Consider the following 18641-nt stretch of genomic DNA (forward strand, 5'->3'; position numbering starts at 1 on the left):
AGTATTCTTAAAATGCATTCAAAATTCGGAATAATTTGTAATATATAATTATTCATGCATGGTATTTGTGCCCAAGATAACAATATCGTGCATATTCATTACCGTGATATATCACATTACCGAATACCGGCACAAGTCTAACACACACTCACACACACACACACACACATACACACACACACTCCCTGCATGCACAAACATATTTCAGCTTCTCAATTAGTGAAATGTGAACCGGAGGTGAAATATGCCCAGGGCTGTTTTCAAATCTGCTTTGAGCGATAAGGTGACAAATTGCACTGTGCTCTCGACGGGTGTTTTTTCACAGCCCCGGTGATTCCACGCACGGCGGAACAAACCGGCAGCATTCGCACAACTCCGCACGCATACAAAAGTGCCACTTTAAGGAGGGAGAGGAGATTGTGAGACGTTTTGTGTTTCAAAAGGAGAAGCTTCTCTCCACGGAGCAACATGTCAACACTAGCAGGAGGTGACTGGCCTTTAGATGCTGATTTATTTTTTGTTCCCAGGATGTCTCGTGGGAGACGTGTGACTGCAGGCGGCTGGAAGAGTATTAAAAGAATTACAAATATATCTGAGGAGATTCCGAGCCACAACCACAGGCTAAAAACACGTGTGATCTGTGGAAGGTGAATGATTCTGTTTCATCACGAATGACAGAGATTCTGGCAGAGGATATATAGAAATATACAGAGAATACAAACCATACACTTGTCTATATTGTCTATATTGAGTTTATACTTGATCAACTTTCCATCTTTACTGCATGTAGCTTTGATAGCATTTTATTTGCTGTATAATACCATTGTTTTGGTTTCACATATGAGACCATTTAGATGAGAGTCTGTCAAGAGCACATTTAAAAAGTCATATCATCAACTATAGAAACATGGGATTTGAGCTGCAAAGTGGAACTGAAATAGATTTGGTAATAAAAGAATCTAGAAATGCAAAAACATTAATTTTATTTAATTGACTAATATAATTGAATCAAATAAAAATAAATTAATGCATTTAATAAATATTTAGTAAATATTGAGATGGTTTTTGGTTATTTTAAAAACTCAACCTTAAAAACATCAGCAAAATGGAACTGAAATATATTGGTAATACAATCATCTAAAATTAAATAATAATAATAATAATTGAAGCAAATATTTGTATTAATTTAATAAATAATATTTAATAAATATTGAAATGATTTTTGGTCATTTCATAAACATTAAAAACATTGGGATTAGCGTGACAAAATAGAATTGAAAAAGATTTGGTAATAAACTAAGCTAAAAATAAAAATAACAACAACTGAATAATTTAACTGAATAATAAAAAAATACAAATAAATTAATTAATTCAACAAATAATATTTAATAAAAATTGAGATTTTTTTTATTTTATTTTTTTATAAATATTGAGGTTTTTAGTTATTTTATATATTTTTTGACAACCTTAAAAACAATGGATTTGAGCATCAAAGTGGAATTGAAAGATTTGGGAAGAAGCTAATGATGATGATGATGATGATAACAATAATAGAATATAAATAACTTAATGAACTTAAGTAAATATTTAATAAATATTGAGATGTTTTTGTTTATTTTATAATTTTTTTATATTTCATTATCATAGTTATTATCATAGTTTAAAAATAGTTTAAAAATCAAATTTTATATTTTAAGATTAAAGTTCTATGTCTTTGAAAAAGAGAAGAAAAAGAATCAATACAAAAAAGGTGAAAAGTATAATGGTGAAGGCATGGTAAAAATTGGCCTTCATATATCAAAAGGAAAAATAAATCTGTCAGTTTGAATCCAAATCAATCCCTGGGACATGAAATTGTCTGTATTTGAATGAAGGTTCCTGCAGTAGTGAGTTTGGAGAAGCCACACAAAGACACCAGTAATTGATTTCCAGGCCTTTGGAAATATATCAGACGAATTCACAATGCAATGCATTTACAAAAAGACACAGAGATCTCCATGGTGACGGTGAAATATGAAAGATTCAGGATTATAAGAGAAATTCTCACCCGCAGGAACGAGGGGAAGCCCAGTCCATAATAACCTACAGCAAAGTAGTCCGGCTTTGGTCTGATCACTTTCACGATGTTCTCATAAAACTGAGCCTGCTTCCTCTGAGAGACAAAGAGACACAGCTCAATTACAAACACTCTTTAATGACCATAAATACATTTTCCTGTTCAACAGTTGGTGATATGGGATTATGGATGGCTAGGTTGCATAATTAATATACTTAGCTCAATTAATTTGACAATTTACTAATATTACTATATAAAAATAAAAAGAATAATAAATAGGTTAAATCATAAAATAAGATAAAAATACAAATATAAAAATATCATGTTTTATTTCATATTAAATTATACACACACACACACACATATATATAAATTTAATATTAAATAAAAAAGATAACATAATGAATAAAAATATAAATTAATTTCCTTTCTGTTTTATTTAAGATAAAATAAATAAATAAAAAACATATAATACAAATATTTTTATATAAAATATTTAATATATAAAACAATAAAATTACATACACATACCGGTTTGTGTGGAACTACATAAGACAGTTAAAAACATCCAAACAAGTAATAAAAACAGGTTGAGATCAAAATGTGAAGGGTTACAATAAAAGTTACTCACAAACTTTTGTTCAGGACTCTGCAAAATGTGGCAACAGTTAATTTCAAATAAAATCAGACCACAATCGTTGTTTGTGTCTGAATGGATCAATTTGTCATTTGTTGCCAATTAGACAAAACTCCACTAATGAACAAAATGCAGAAACTCATCAAACCCCTCTGATCATTTAGATTAGGCCAATTTAGCGACTTTGGTGAACTTTAACAGTCTGAACGACTCATCAGTTGTTTGTTTCATTGAAAAACCTTGAGAGAGAAAGTTTGTACGTACCAGTAAAGCGCTCAGCTGCTCAAAGTCAAACATCTCGTTCTCATACTGTTCGGCTAACTCCTTCCCCAGGATAATAGCCTCCTCCCACATCTGAACACAAAGCACCACAACACACAGCAGACGTCATCTTTGGAGCTCATTATGTCAAAACACGGTGCTGTGATATCCTTCTAACCATCTGTGAACAATGCGCTTAGAGATGACTGTCAAACAAAAAGTGCTATCTGAGATGTGTTAAAGCGGATGCAAAAATTACCTAGCTGCACCACGCTGATCATGTTAAATATTTAAGAGATCATGAAAGGAATGTTCTGGGATTACCATAGAATATGATTCTGACCCATTACTCTGTAAAAACAAACTGAAAATTTGCATGCACAGTAATGCACGTCTAATGGAAGACTGAAACCGAAGGCTGTAAAAGCTTGTATTTTTAATGCATTGTTTTGTACAAAAAAAGTGAATTATTATATCAGGGATCGTGCAAGTTTCATGAAGGTGAATTTAAGACTTTTTAAGACCTTTAAGATAATTAAAGAAAATGTAAAGAATAAATTAAAGGGAATACAATACATCTATGTTCTCTTAATGTAGAGGTCTAACAAGAACACAATGAGTTGAATTAGCAACACGTTTGAAAATACAACTTCCAACTGATCTCAATTACTTTTTAATTAATGTACAAATAAATAGCTTAACTAGAAAAAAGAAATAACTTTTACTGTATATTTTTATACCTAATTGACAGATATTTGTTCTGTTTTAAGCACAAACTCACTTAATTCTTTTCACTTTCTCAAAAAACAAGACTTCATATCTTCAACTTGCAACTTAAGTGAATGTATCTTGAGTTAAGAATGTTTTCATATTTGTATTTGAAAACAAGACAAAAATACGTTTTTTTTTTTCAATGCATGCAATATTTAATGCCGTCACTTCATGACTTTTTATTTAAGACTATTTAAGACTTTCTGACCTTTTAAGGCCTTAAATTGTGAGAGTATATATATATATATATATAAAGTATTATATATATAATGCGGCATGTTATTTCTTTGGGTGGAGCAGGTGGCTTTAAGTGAGTCAATATCCATGACCTCATCTAAACAGTAATACGGATATTCCTCGGCTCTGACATTCTCTCATATCAGACTTATAACTTCAAATGCCAAGTGTAAATAAAACCTCCAGCTAGCATTACACTTCTGCTGCACAGGATTTGATATATAACTAATTCTTCAAATTAAACTTTGAGTGCATCCTGGCAGCACCGAGAGGGAGAGACTGTGATTATATATATCAATATTAGCAGTGCATTATTATTGAGAAAGCTGCCAGTAATAGTATCTGCAGTCTGTAGGAGATGATGTGGATTAGTTATTCAGACTAGAGGAAGAATAAAGCAAGTACGGTGCATAAAGCGAAACTTGCACTGTAATATTAGACCACATGTTCAGCATGAAAATGACTTTCCTCTATTTTCCTGTCGAGACTGCAGGGCACTAAAGGAATAGTTCACCTCAGAATGAAAACGTGTGTCATTATTCACACAACCTCAAGACGTCTCAAACTGTACACTGTTGTGGAAAACCAAAGGAGAATATTTTAAAGCATCTCTTTCCATACAAAAGGTTTTCAAAAACTATAAAAACTATAAAACTATAAACCTAGCCAACATGACTTCATGTGCTTGAATTCAGTCTTCTGAAGCAATACCCATTTTATTTTTGTGAGAAACTGACTTAAATTTAAAGTAAGTTATGCATTGAGAATATTCCATTCTTGCAAAAATCAACAGAATTTAAGTTTGGTTATTACAATTATCAGAACCAAAGTCATGTTTGCATCAATTATGGCACTGACTTGTGCACAAAAATAGTCTGATATTAACCAAATTGTGGTCATGCTATACAGGAAACAACATTAAATATTAAAAGAGATGCCATAGCCTACATTTACAGTATAAAACCTAGATTTGTAAACAATCAATCTTTCATTAAAATGTAGGGAACTGAAGGAAAACAAAAGGCTTTCAAAAACTATAAAAACTATAAAACTATAAACCTAGCCAACATGACTTCATGTGCTTGAATTCAGTCTTCTGAAGCAATACCCTTTTTATTTTTGTGAGAAACTGACTTAAATTTAAAGTAAGTTATGCATTGAGAATATTCCATTCTTGCAAAAATCAACAGAATTTAAGTTTGGTTATTACAATTATCAGAACCAAAGTCATGTTTGCATCAATTATGGCACTGACTTGTGCACAAAAATAGTCTGATATTAACCAAATTGTGGTCATGCTATACAGGAAACAACATTAAATATTAAAAGAGATGCCATAGCCTACATTTACAGTATAAAACCTAGATTTGTAAACAATCAATCTTTCATTAAAATGTAGGGAACTGAAGGAAAAGTTTCAGCATCTCAAGCATTTTCCAGAGGAGTAGTAGTAATTTGCATTATGTGTTTATTATTAATAAACACATATGCAAATTATAAAGGAATATTGAATACACTCTTCATATATATATATATATATATATATATATATGAAGAGTGTATTCAATATTCCTTTATAATTTGCATATGTGTTTATTAATAATAAACACATAATGCAAATTACATTAGTATTTATTAATTTACATCAAGTTAAACAACTAGCTGAAATAAAAAGTAATTTATATTTTATTTTATTCCATGTAACCAAAACATTTTGTTAATGGGATTTATTTTAGTTTCAGTTTTAGTTAAATATAATAACCCTAGATATAGCATTTTTGAATCTGTAAGCAAGGCTACAATACAAGCTTTGTTGGAGGCGAAGATTATCAGAAATCTTTCAATGCTTTAAGGGAAAATACAGGGAAAGCAGGCAGGGAAAGAGTAGGAGCAGTTTATGTGACTGTGTCTTCCTGTCTCGGCTCTCAGGAGACGTTCAGCCGTGTCATGTGGGTATGTCCCAGCAGTCTGAGTTTAAAATAGACTCTCTGAAAAGCTGGAATAATTCCCATAAAATGTGTCGAACAGAAAAACTACGGCCCAGAGCTGCTCCTCAGCTCGATTTCCAGGACTGACTGACTGCCGCTTTCCTTCAAACACACACACTTTCCTGTTCAATTCTCTTGTGTTCTTTCTATTTGACACACTCAGTCAAGATTTTGAGCCGCTGAGCTCAGTAATGGGGTCCAGTCCAGGGCAGCAGATTCGCTAAGAGTCCCCCACTGAGAGACCTCTACGTTGGGCGCAGATCTCCGCCTGGCCCCTATAACCCTCAAATCCCCTCCCAGCTCCTCTGTCCAGCCTGTCAGACTAATAGAGATGTAGCCAATAATCTGCCTCTCTGTGGGTCACCTGTCCGTTACACAGACCGCTGCAGATTCACTCAGTACTGCAGCTGCAGGACGTGTTTAAAGGCATGCAGGCCGTTTATGACATGCAATCACATGCACAGAGACACAGAAAACCTGACAGTATATAATAGTTAATCTAGTCATGTTCATTATATATATATATATATATATATAAAATATGCATAATGCATTATATATTTTTGTTTCAATAACTAATAATATAAAGATCCCACTAATGTCAAAATTTGTACAAAATATGACAATGTTTGTGTATATATACATTTTTCTGTATATTTATATTATATTTTAAATATTTCAAAATATGTAAATCATATTATAAATTAAAAAATATGTAATATTATTTTTATTTAATGCTGCCATGCTAATTACAATTCTCACTGTTTTTTTTAAAGAAACTGCTTACACATACAAAATAAATTGTAATATTTAATAAATCTGATACTGCCATCCTAATTGCTTTTTTATATAAAATAATTACATAGCTTTTGTACATAAAATTGAGCAAAATATATTTTAATATTATAATTTGATGCTGCCACAATAGTGATTCTCATTGTTTACACACACACACACACACACACAATACTACATTTTAATAAAACGGTGATGATCACAATTAGGAGGTTGGCAGCATCAAATTTATATTTACACAAAATAAAACCAATAAGAAGAAACATCCTAAATCATATGACTGCATCAGCAGCAATGATGAACTGCATTTAATTAGATTATTATTTCACCGAAAAGGAAAAAAAAAAAAAACTGAAGACACAGTGACACGCAGGGACTTCAGGGAACATAAATGAGTGATGACTCAAATGAACCTCTGAATTGTTTTTGTTTTTAATCAATTCATAGAAATGAACCATCAGATTGATTCAGCTTTCCAAAATGAAAAACTTCCCAAAGGAACACAGAGTCGAGAGGACAATTAAGTAGAAGACGTTTGATTACTGCAGCTCAGAAGGTCATTGTTAGTTGAAACATAAAACAGCTAAAAAGTTGCACTATTCTGAAAACAGATTCATTACTTATAGTAAGTTACAGGTCAACATGACTAAAGCAGATGTTGTGATAGTAACTTATTGTCAGTAGTCGTTACCTTGCCCTTGTCGAAGTAATTGATGATCTCCTGGTACAGCTGGTCTTTGAGTTGACACTGAGTGCTCGCTTGGTAGCCGTCTCTCTGCGTCAGGTGGGCGGCACAGGCCTCTTCAGACCACTGACAAAACAACAACACAATTACACTCTTCAAATACACTGCATTAACCCACCAGTGACCCGATGAGAGTACTGTTGAGTTCACCATTAGATCTAATCAATATCTATACACAGAAAAATACAAACAGAAGTCAACATGAAACTTTAAAAGGGTCGTATAATTATATATTTTCCTTCATCTTTTGAAATAAAGTTCATTATATGATGAAAACCTAATGTAACTCAGAACTTCCCACGCAAGTGAGATGCAAAGCAGCAAAAACATCCATCGAAGTTACAATATGTGAATTCATTAATACAACCGCCCACATATATACACATTAATGATGCCTGTTATGCATTCAGAAACCTGGTTTGTCCAGTCAAGGTGAGGTAATAAAGATATTATTACTTCAAAACGAGATCCCTGATGATTTCAGTCTGATCTGAACCATTTGGGCGACACATTTCAGATCATTTTATGGAAAGCATCAAGGCAATGCGGTATAAAAAGCCCATATTCAAAGCAACAGAGAAAGTGGTCATGGAAAAACGGACTGTTTTAGTGGAAAAAAAAACATTGTAAGTGGACCACAGGGGGAAAAAAAAACAAAATGCAAGAAACAAAAAATGATTCGACCCAACTGAACAATAAACGAAAATCTGCGATATGCAGGTGCACAAACACAAACACACAGAGCAGCGTGGTCGCTTTCAGATCGCAGCTGCTGGCGATATTAATTTTGTTGTGCTGAGAATCTGAAAGGTTTTGGCTGTATTTCTGTGCTGGCGTCGAGAGCCCATCTGATAACGCTGATTTATGTGGCCACACTGTAATATTCATTACAGATGCTGCCTGATCCTGTAAACAAGTGATTATTGGGAGAAGCTGTGCAGATTAAGAACTCTTGGTTTTTTGCTGACCGCTCAGTTCAAAGCCTCTGTGGAATAAAAACGTGCACGCACAGGAAAACAAGCGATCTGATTGGCTGGAGCGGGTCAGCTGACTCCCCTGCGGGCCGCAGCTATTGGCTGGAGCGTTGAGCTACTGTATTGTGCTAAAGGCTCTGTCAGGACTGATTCACTGTATTGTAAACGTAATTGACATTTCATGGAGCTTTGTGCAACAGCGGGGGTCAAACACCTCAGGAAAGTGCATCAACGTCGTGAGGAGCAACTTAAGGTTGTAATGCTTAATTAAGCCAAACATATCAACGTTTTAACATATATTTTACAGTTTATTAACTTAGCTTGTGATAGCACAAAGCAGTTTACCAACACAGACTCATTATTTGTCTGAATGCATGTTTGAAGACTGACAAAATATATTTTGAATCACTGCAGGCACCCATAGAACAGGACTGATCTCACCAACTTCCAAGAGAGAAGATAATAAGATGCGCAGGTTCAGGTTTTGGTGATATCCCTGAACAAGCGTGTGCATGTGGGAGCGTCGCTCTTGTATGCAGGAGCAAACAGAACGAAGGCAGCTATTTATGAAAAGAAGCTGCGTGGGTTCGAGAGAACGTGGTGTTCCCTCGCTCACTGTGACAGCCGATTCCCTCATCGAATTACTCCTGTAAAGCCCTAAACGAATCAGAACACACGCAGAGCCCAAACGCAGATGTGATTAAACAGCAAGCCAATCTACATATTTATCCATTTGCTCAACTAACAGTTAATGCCACTTATCAAGACTAACTCCCAAGATTCACCAGAACAAATTTGCATTTCCTAAAGGACAGAGTAGCACTTGCAAAGCAGCCTCATAATATAATGTTAATGTTTTAGGTGAGATTAGGTTTTAGGTCAGGTAAATGTGCAAATTAAATGGTGCATCAGAGCTTTGCGTTTGTCATGACATGCTTATTGTTTTCTATCTGCTGTGCACAAGAATCAATATAAGGCAGCTTTGAAAATGAAAATTTGATCAAAATTTACTCAGCCTCAGGCCATCCAAGATGTAGAGTTTGTTTCCTCATCAGAACAGATTTGGAGAAATGTAGTATTCCATCACTTGCTCACCAAAAGATCCTCTGCAGTGAATGGGTGCCGTCAGAATGAGAATGTTTATAGTCCAAAAAATATGTTGGTGGATTTTGATGTGAGAGGAAAACTGGGGATGGGCATTATCACTGGAGGAAGTGTTAATATAGATTATGGATTCATATTTTACCTGGAAGCAATAGTTTAGATTTTCATTCTTGGGGAACTTTTCTCTTAAACAGATATAAAAAAAGATCAGCAACAAATCACTATGCAAATAAATGCAAGAAAACGAAACCACTCGCAATTCAGTATGCAAATATGACTGTCAGTTAAGTATACAAAAACCAAAAAGGGTCCCTGTACGTTAAGTAATTCTGCATGAATCAATTAAAAAAGTCTTAATACTTGGGTATTAAATTTAATACTTTAAGTTTGATCAGTTTTATACTGAATGCTAATTAATTTTAATACTTAAAGCCATGTAAGAACCGCAATCACGTCTTTGGCAAAGTTTAAGGGTCTTTATACCAGATATTTTTGTTCTCAAATCTGCACTTGAGGTGACTTTCTAAATGTCAGACGAGAACGGCAAATGCTCGTTCACCTAAGCAGGGAAAAAACATCCTTCTGTAGAACTTCAGCACTCAGAAATGGAAATGTGCATGAATTATTCCTGTCTGAGTCTTCAACAGCGAGATTTCCAATTAAATTATACCTGCTATACTGTAGATCCTGCTGTTAAATGAGTGTATGATCATTATTATCACATGTACACTGAACCTTTATTTACTGGCATGAGTATGAATCAAAGTAGTGTGTTTACTGGAGACATCCAGAGACATCTTCAAAGGTAAAGAGTAGGGCTGCCCCCTAATAGTCGACTAACCATTAGTCGACCAGAAGAGGCTTGGTCGACCAAAATTTTATTAGTTGCTTAGTCGCAGAATAAATAAATAAAACTCCACATTGGCGAAGTCACGCAGATCGTTAACGGCTGGTCTATGTGGTAGGTTAATACAGTACATCGGGCAGGACATCCAAACACTCATCATTCATTGACTTCAAGTATGGCTTATCTTAAATATGCAGCAACTTTACATGGCCGCTCAATCTAATGTTAACCTAGAAAAAATTGCGCTATTCAAGTGTCTGTGCGGAGTGTGGAGCTGAATAGTAGCACGCTCACTTGCACTTAAAATACTCCGTCATTTTTGGTCATACAGATAAGAGTAATAACAGACATTTCTTGCTGGATGAAGGACCATCACCTTCATCACCAAAAAGAATGCATGTCACACCTCTGTTTATCAATTTGCACTGGCTACCAATAGCTGCTCGCATAACATTCAAGGCATTAATGTTTGCCTACAACACCACCACTGGCTCTGCACCCCTTTACCTAAATTCATTACTTCAGACTTATGTGCCCTCTAGAAGCTTGCGTTCTGCAAGTGAACGGCGCTTTATTGTGCCATCTCAAAGTAGTACAAAATCACTTTCACGGACTTTTAAATTAAATGTTCCATCCTGGTGGAATGAGCTGCCCAACTCAATCCGAGCAGCTGAGTCCTTAACCATCTTCAAGAATCGGCTAAAAACACATCTCGTCCATCTTTATTTGACACTCTAACTCTAGCACTCTCTATTCTAACTCTATTCTTAAAAAAAATAAAAACACTTGTCCCTTTTAGACTTGCACTCTATTAATTTGCTGCTTGTTTTCTTTAAAAAAAACAAGCTTGCTCTATTCTTTTTCTATTCTATCCGTTTTCTTTTTATTTATTATATTATTTTAAAAACCCTTGCTACGTGTATTGTGTTAAGCAAACTGAGACTTGTTATAGCACTTTTATATCATTGCTCTTTTGTTGATTTTGATTGCTTCCATTGTCCTCATTTGTAAGTCGCTTTGGATAAAAGCGTCTGCTAAATGACTAAATGTAAATGTAAATTTAATACACCTTTCGAATCTGTAAAGACTCTACGTTTATTTGTGTGCACTCATAATAACAACAAAACATTGCGCTTTTCTAAAAAAAGCATACAGGATGTGCTTTCTGCTTCTCTGTCTCTGTAAACTTGAGCGCGAAACTCTGTGTATAGGCTATCTTTGCCTTACAGACATAAAAAATATATATATCTATAGAGACTGAAATGTCTACTTTCAAATAAACCAATTCAAATGGAAAACAAATATTCTCAAATTATGTAATCCGTATGAAACATGCATACAGGTGCATCACTACTGCAGAGATGACGAGTCAGTGTCGCCGACTTCATCTCTTAAACCGAAAACAAACAAAAAAGCACTAGTTTATCAATGAATTATTAAAATGTTAATGCAGCCTCAATACTATTTTCCCTGAAACATTCATAATCATTACTTCTGCTGATGTGTCGTGGGTGGCAAGTTTTATGCATGCGCTTGAGCGCTTATTAGGCAATGTAGGCAATTAAAGGTGCATTATTATGATTTAAATGATTGATTCATAAATGTGCGATTAGTCGACTAATGCTTCCAATGAACGACTACTAGTTGACCAGACAAATCTTTAGTCGAGGGCAGCCCTAGTAAAGAGCATATCTAGTCAGATAAACGTGTGGAGTTACCTTGAGGAGTTTAGCGTGCAGCAGTAAGGTGTATCCAGCCTCGGTGTAGTTATCACACTCCTTATGCAGGTCACAAAGCTTATACAGGTACCTACACACGCACGCAAAATGACATAAAAAAAAAAACTTTAACAATAAACTCACAAAGGCCACCAGCTCAGAGGAGCTACAAAGTTCAGATTAACTCGACATTCACATATTGTATGAGTCCATACACAAGGAATGATAGAGAAACCTTTGTTTTCTATTCTTAAGATTCTTAAAGACAAAAATTCAAAATAGAACATAGATCATTACGGATTTCTATCTTGATTTGTCAAGACATCAGCTGTGTCCCAAATGATGCACTATACACTATGCACTTATTCTATGCAGCAAGTACTCAACTGTTTACTGCAGTAATTATATCAGTTTATTTTGTCATCCAACACACTAATCACACTATTATACAAAAAACAAAACAAAAAACAGTATAGAATAATGCATGAGTATGCAAACTGGGGTGTTTCAGTTGTGGTAAAATACACACTATAGTAAATATGATGTGAAATAATTATTCACCTGGTTACTTAGTGGAACAATGCACTAAATGCATTTGCTGAATAGAATAATGTTTTTTATCTAAATATAAAAGACAAAATATAAAACTAAAATAATATATAACATTTAAATTATATGTATATATGCATTATATGTTTATATGCCAGTGTTATTTTAGTATCTTTAAGATACTAAGTAACGATTTTATTATAATTATTATTACTATCTTTTTTTAAATATTCAATTTTTTTGTTGTTTTTATATTTTTTGTTTATTTTAGTACAAGTTAAAATAAATGAAGAATATGCTAAAGAGCAGCACGTACTGCATCTGAAATAGATTTTTTTAAATATTATAAATATATTTTCTGTCACTTTGACTCAATTTATTTGCCCTGGCCAAACAAAAGCAGAGTTTTCTTTCAAAAAAATATTTTAAATAGTCGCAGTCTTTATCTTTCCTCACTTCCATAAGCACGACTTGACCTGCATCTGGAATTCTCATTGGTTAGTTTTTTTTTTTCCTCTTTCATTTTTCCATGTTCTTACACACACACACACACACACACACACAAAGCCACTCACCTGATGTACATCTCTTCTCTCTCGATCTCCTTGTAGAAATTCTGCAAGGGAAACAGGCACATACAAGGTCACTTATTCATACTAAACACATCCTGACCTCAGTTCACAAAGACCTACACATCTGTGTTTCAGAGATAATGGGCTCTAGAAGAATTCATCATCATCCCTGTGACGTCTTCTGTCCTTGTGCACTCGTGCTGTTGATTTCTACACCGACCAACGAGACGATATGAGAGTCATGTTTAACACGAGGACTCTAACGGCACGTTCCACACACACACACACACACACACAAAGCCACTCACCTGATGTACATCTCTTCTCTCTCGATCTCCTTATAGAAATTCTGCAAGGGAAACAGGCACATACAAGGTCACTTATTCATACTAAACACATCCTGACCTCAGTTCACAAAGACCTACACATCTGTGTTTCAGAGATAATGGGCTCTAGAAGAATTCATCATCATCCCTGTGACGTCTTCTGTCCTTGTGCACTCGTGCTGTTGATTTCTACACCGACCAACGAGACGATATGAGAGTCATGTTTAACACGAGGACTCTAACGGCACGTTCAGATTTAATGTGCATTTGTGTCTTAGTACATCCTGCTAACAAATAGATGTTCAGTTCACTTGTAAAACTGGTGATTACATGTGTGAGCGTGCAGTCAATCACACAAGTTAACAGCATTGTTTCAGTGAGAGATTGTTTTTGATATGCAAGTACTGTCAGCTTCAAGTTCTTCATTGATGCTACGTTTGAAGAAAGCCGTAACATTAATGCTCGTGGGCATGTACAAAGAGTTTGAGCCAATTATAAAGTTACAAAGAAGCTGATGCAATTACTCCACGCCATCAGGACGCCTACACACAACAGTTACAGCGCACTCCGTCAGGAAATAGATGCATTTATATGAGTGAAGATGCACTGTAAAACTCAAGGGTTTGCTGCATTGGCGCTCCGTTGAGAAACAAAATGTTCTCCTCACCAGCACATTGACTGTGCAGCTCATGCGGTTCTCCTTGCTCTCGTCGTGCATGATGGTCCTGTAGTCCAGAAGTCTCTCCAATAGACGGACCACCAGAGTTACGAAGGTTTCACCTGACTTAGCCAGATACTTGTGCTTCCTGCAGTGCTCCAACAGACTGTCTCACACACACACACACACACACACACACATTAAAATTGGAAGACACACTACAATGTCATAAACTGTAGACATGCAACAGCATGTGCAATGTATGTAGAGTCAACATGAAAGCGATTTTGATTTCATGCTCATGCTTTATATGTCCCTAAACTCCTTATGAAAGTCAACATTAATTACCATAATACAGTGTATTTTCAAGCAAAATGCACTGACGAGTTAGGCATTATGATATTGGTTTACAGTTGTGCATGGACCATTGATACATCAGAAAAAAAATAATAATTTGAGAAGCAAAGTTGTATTTCACTGAAAGATTTACTTTCAATGAAAATAAACATACATTTTCTTTAAGCAAAGAACATTTTATATGCAAAGAAAATACATTTAATTTTAAACATTTAATATGGATATTTAATATGAAATACCAGTGTTATTATAGATTAACAAAAATGCTATTGTGGTTTGTTAATATTTAGATTTCATTTTTATATTTTCTGTTTTCACTTCTCAAAGTTTTTGTAATTTTGTTGTGTTTTTATTAGTTTTTATATATAATACATATATATTTTAAATATAATTTTATGTAGTTTTTGTATTTTTTATATATATAATATATCTATAGTTATTATTTTTTATTTATTATTTTTTTTATTTAGTTTAAGTTATTTTAGTACTTAAGTAAAACTAAACAAAATTTAGAAATGTTTCCTTGGCTAATAGCTGATATATATATATATATCAGCTATTAGCTATTAGCTATATTATTATATATATTTTTGATTTTTCGATTTTTCGTTTTGATTTTTCTTAATAAATAAAAATGTAATATTTATACTATATTACATAGTATAAATACTATATTAAATATTTAATATAGAAACATCCAAATTAATTAGGGTTCGTTTTGATTTTTTTGGGGGTCGTTAAAAACGAGCATCATGTAGAAATGATATCAATATCACTATCAGTGTGTGCAATCTGCGCTCACATCTTCTGGAAGAGGATTTTGTACTGTTCGTCTCCTCGACCGCCTTCCACCTCGTGATCCAGCTTGGTGATGATTTCGTTCTCAAACTGCAATTAAACACAGTGGCCGTAAATAACGAGTGTGGCTAATTTTTTCATTTCATTAGCGTCATTCCTCCCAACCCTCCTCTCTCTCCTCCTCCTGCGTTTTCTCGCTCTCTTGTGCTGTGTCAGAGAGTAATCAGCCGTTAACAGTCACAGCGACTGTGAGCTCAACTTTATCTGCTCATTACCATAACTGCGCTTTATCAGACACACACACACACAGACAAAGACACAGACACAGACACAGACACAGACAGACACAGACACACACAGACTCTCACACACACACACACACACACACAGACACACACAGACACAGACACACACACACACACACGTTAGATAACTCACAGACCTACTGTAGATGTCCTTATTAGCACCAATTTTACGAATTAAAATACCCTAACTTGATAAAGTTTAATGCAATTGTTGCCTGGTGGACAATAAAACTGCTATAAAAGCCCATAAACTAAACATCATGACTAGTGCTTCACTTCCACGTTTAGACTGGATTGTATTTGTTACAATCTCAATACAGTGGAATTAACATTACAAATTAATTTATTTCTGATACAAATACAAACATGAAAAGCAGATGTCTATAGTAAATGTGCAATATATATATTTGCGCCTTACTTCAGTTATATTTTAAATAATTAAAACAAAGAAAATAAAATGATAGAATTATAAAATAAAGCAAAATACAGAGTAGTATAGCAAAAATACATATTTTATGATAAAAACACAAATGTAACAAGCAGATAGTTCACTGTCTATGGTAAATGTGCAATACATATTTGCAGCTTATTTTGGTAAATTTGAAAGAAATAAAACAAAATAAAACTAAACTAAATTAAATTAAATACATTTCTAATTTTTAAGTAGTAGTTCATTTTATTGTTGGCTTTTCCAAGGGTTGCTAGACTAAATTTCATTGCATTGCACATAATATGAAATGTTTGACGTTTATCAAATATTTGCTCAAACTACAAACAAAGGTCAACACGCAATGAACACCACCAAAGCACGAGAGAGAAATGGACGGTTTTATACACACGGGACGCCTGTCTGCCAGTGTTCCCGATCAAGCAGTTCACTGTCTATGGTAAATGTGCAATACATATTTGCAGCTTATTTTGGTAAATTTGAAAGAAATAAAACAAAATTAAACAAAATTAAATTAAATACATTTCTAATTTTTAAGTAGTAGTTCATTTTATTGTTGGCTTTTCCAAGGGTTGCTAGACTAAATTTCATTGCATTGCACATAATATGAAATGTTTGACGTTTATCAAATATTTGCTCAAACTACAAGCCTAGGTCAACACGCAATGAACACCACCAAAGCACGAGAGAGAAATGGACGGTTTTATACACACGGGACGCCTGTCTGCCAGTGTTCCCGATCAAGCAGTCAGAACAGCAATTACCTCTTCATACAGACTCAAGTGCTCTGAGACTCAAAGTCCACATCACAATCTCTGAACGGATGTGACTGATATTCTGTGTCATCACTTGCATTAATGTTCAATACGCTCTCATATTAATGTACTAGTGCATCCCATGGGACAGGCAGGGCGTCAAATACTCGCTGAACCTGTGAGAGATTTCAGATCAAACCGAAGCTGCAGTTTGCAGTCCAAAGACACTCTCGCATATGTAGATGATCATAAAAGCAAAGCATATCAGAGGAAGCAGTGAATCCATAACCTTCCAGCAGTGATCTTTGAGGTAGACGAAGATCTCTGAGGGATGTGGAACGAGGGCTGCATCCGAATTTGTACACTAGATAGTATGCAAGAACAGAACTAGCAGATCTTGACGTACAGTATGTTAGAAGAATGCAAATGAACTGTTTTTCGAATGAAATGTTTTTTTTTTAAACCATGAATGGCTGTGTTCGAATGCTCACATGCGTATTTGCACACATGCTCTATTAAGAGCACTGCGACTGTCTGTTTACTTGAATAATTACATTAAAAACCAGAAGCAATGTTTAATTACTGAGAAACACCTGAAGACTACATGTTCAGTTTATATTGTTAGCATTTTAATATTTAAATATGATTTTAATATTTAAAAAGAACATTTTAATATGTTCTGTAGCATATTAGGTTTTGCTGTGCTAATAAAATCATGATTTTTTGTATTTAGCATTGACTACTGAAATGTTGGTATCGTGACACTACTAAAAATGACTGTAAATGCACTACCAAAAGACCCTGTATCAATTATTGTGGTCAGTAATTTTTTTTATTTTCCTTTTTTTTTTTTAAAGAAATTAATACTTTTATTCAGCAATGATGCATTAAACTTAAAAAATGAAAGTAAAGATATTCATAATGGTGCAAAAGATTTCTATTTCAAATGTAATATTTATATTCATCAAAAAAAAGTATATCACTTTCCACAAAAGAAGGAAAAAAATAACCAGCTAAACTGTGCTTAACTATAATAATAAAAAGAAATGTTTCTTAAACAGCAAATCAGCATATCAGAATGATTTCTGAAGGATCATGTGACACTGAAGACTTGAGTAATGATGCTGAAAATTCAGCTGCGCATCACAAGAAATAAATTGCATTTTCATATATATTCACATAGAAACCAGTTATTTTAAATCGAAATAATATTTCAAATTTGTTACTGTATTTTTGATCAAATAAAAGCAGCTTTTGTGAGCACAATATTTAAAAAAAATTCCTGACCCCAAACTTTTGAACGGTATAGTGCACTTTCCCATGAACTGTACTATTAGTATGCAGTACAAGTAGGGATGTAACGATTCACTCAACTCACGATTCGATTCGATTCCTGATTTTGATTTCACGATTCGATTTGATTCACAATTTTATTTTTATTTTTTACAAAATGAGATTTAAGACAAATTATAAATTAAATGTGTCCTTTTATTATTGCTTGGACAAAATACTGTACGTTTCTTTGTGAAATTGAAATATAACACTATAATAATATACTAATATAGCACTTTGGACTAGTCGCTTTGGATAAAAGCGTTTGCTAAATAACAAAATTTAAATATAATGTAAATGTAAATAACAAAACTAAATTGAAAGTTTAAAACAAGCCCCAAATCAAAAAAATAAGCAACAAATTAAAGAAATATCTTCATATAAACAAACTAAGGCTTTGTCTGTGCT

The 18641-nt window shown here is 33.9% G+C and overlaps 1 protein-coding gene across 1 annotated transcript in view; it reads right to left on the minus strand.

Annotated features, from left to right (window-relative positions):
* LOC107711371 (dedicator of cytokinesis protein 1-like) overlaps window positions 1–18641 on the minus strand; it is a 275068-nt gene that overhangs the window by 33752 nt on the left and 222675 nt on the right. The window contains exons 34-40 of the mRNA XM_016516364.1: window positions 15398–15483; window positions 14248–14404; window positions 13563–13603; window positions 12134–12224; window positions 7437–7556; window positions 2958–3047; window positions 2048–2152 (exon numbers count right to left, since the gene is read on the minus strand). Of these exons, the coding sequence (XP_016371850.1) occupies window positions 2048–2152; window positions 2958–3047; window positions 7437–7556; window positions 12134–12224; window positions 13563–13603; window positions 14248–14404; window positions 15398–15483 (690 nt within the window). The remainder of the gene's footprint in view (window positions 1–2047; window positions 2153–2957; window positions 3048–7436; window positions 7557–12133; window positions 12225–13562; window positions 13604–14247; window positions 14405–15397; window positions 15484–18641) is intronic.

The sequence above is a fragment of the Sinocyclocheilus rhinocerous genome, unplaced genomic scaffold (assembly GCF_001515625.1).
Source record: "Sinocyclocheilus rhinocerous isolate Xijiao unplaced genomic scaffold, SAMN03320098_v1.1 scaffold402, whole genome shotgun sequence".
Taxonomy (NCBI): domain Eukaryota; kingdom Metazoa; phylum Chordata; class Actinopteri; order Cypriniformes; family Cyprinidae; genus Sinocyclocheilus; species Sinocyclocheilus rhinocerous.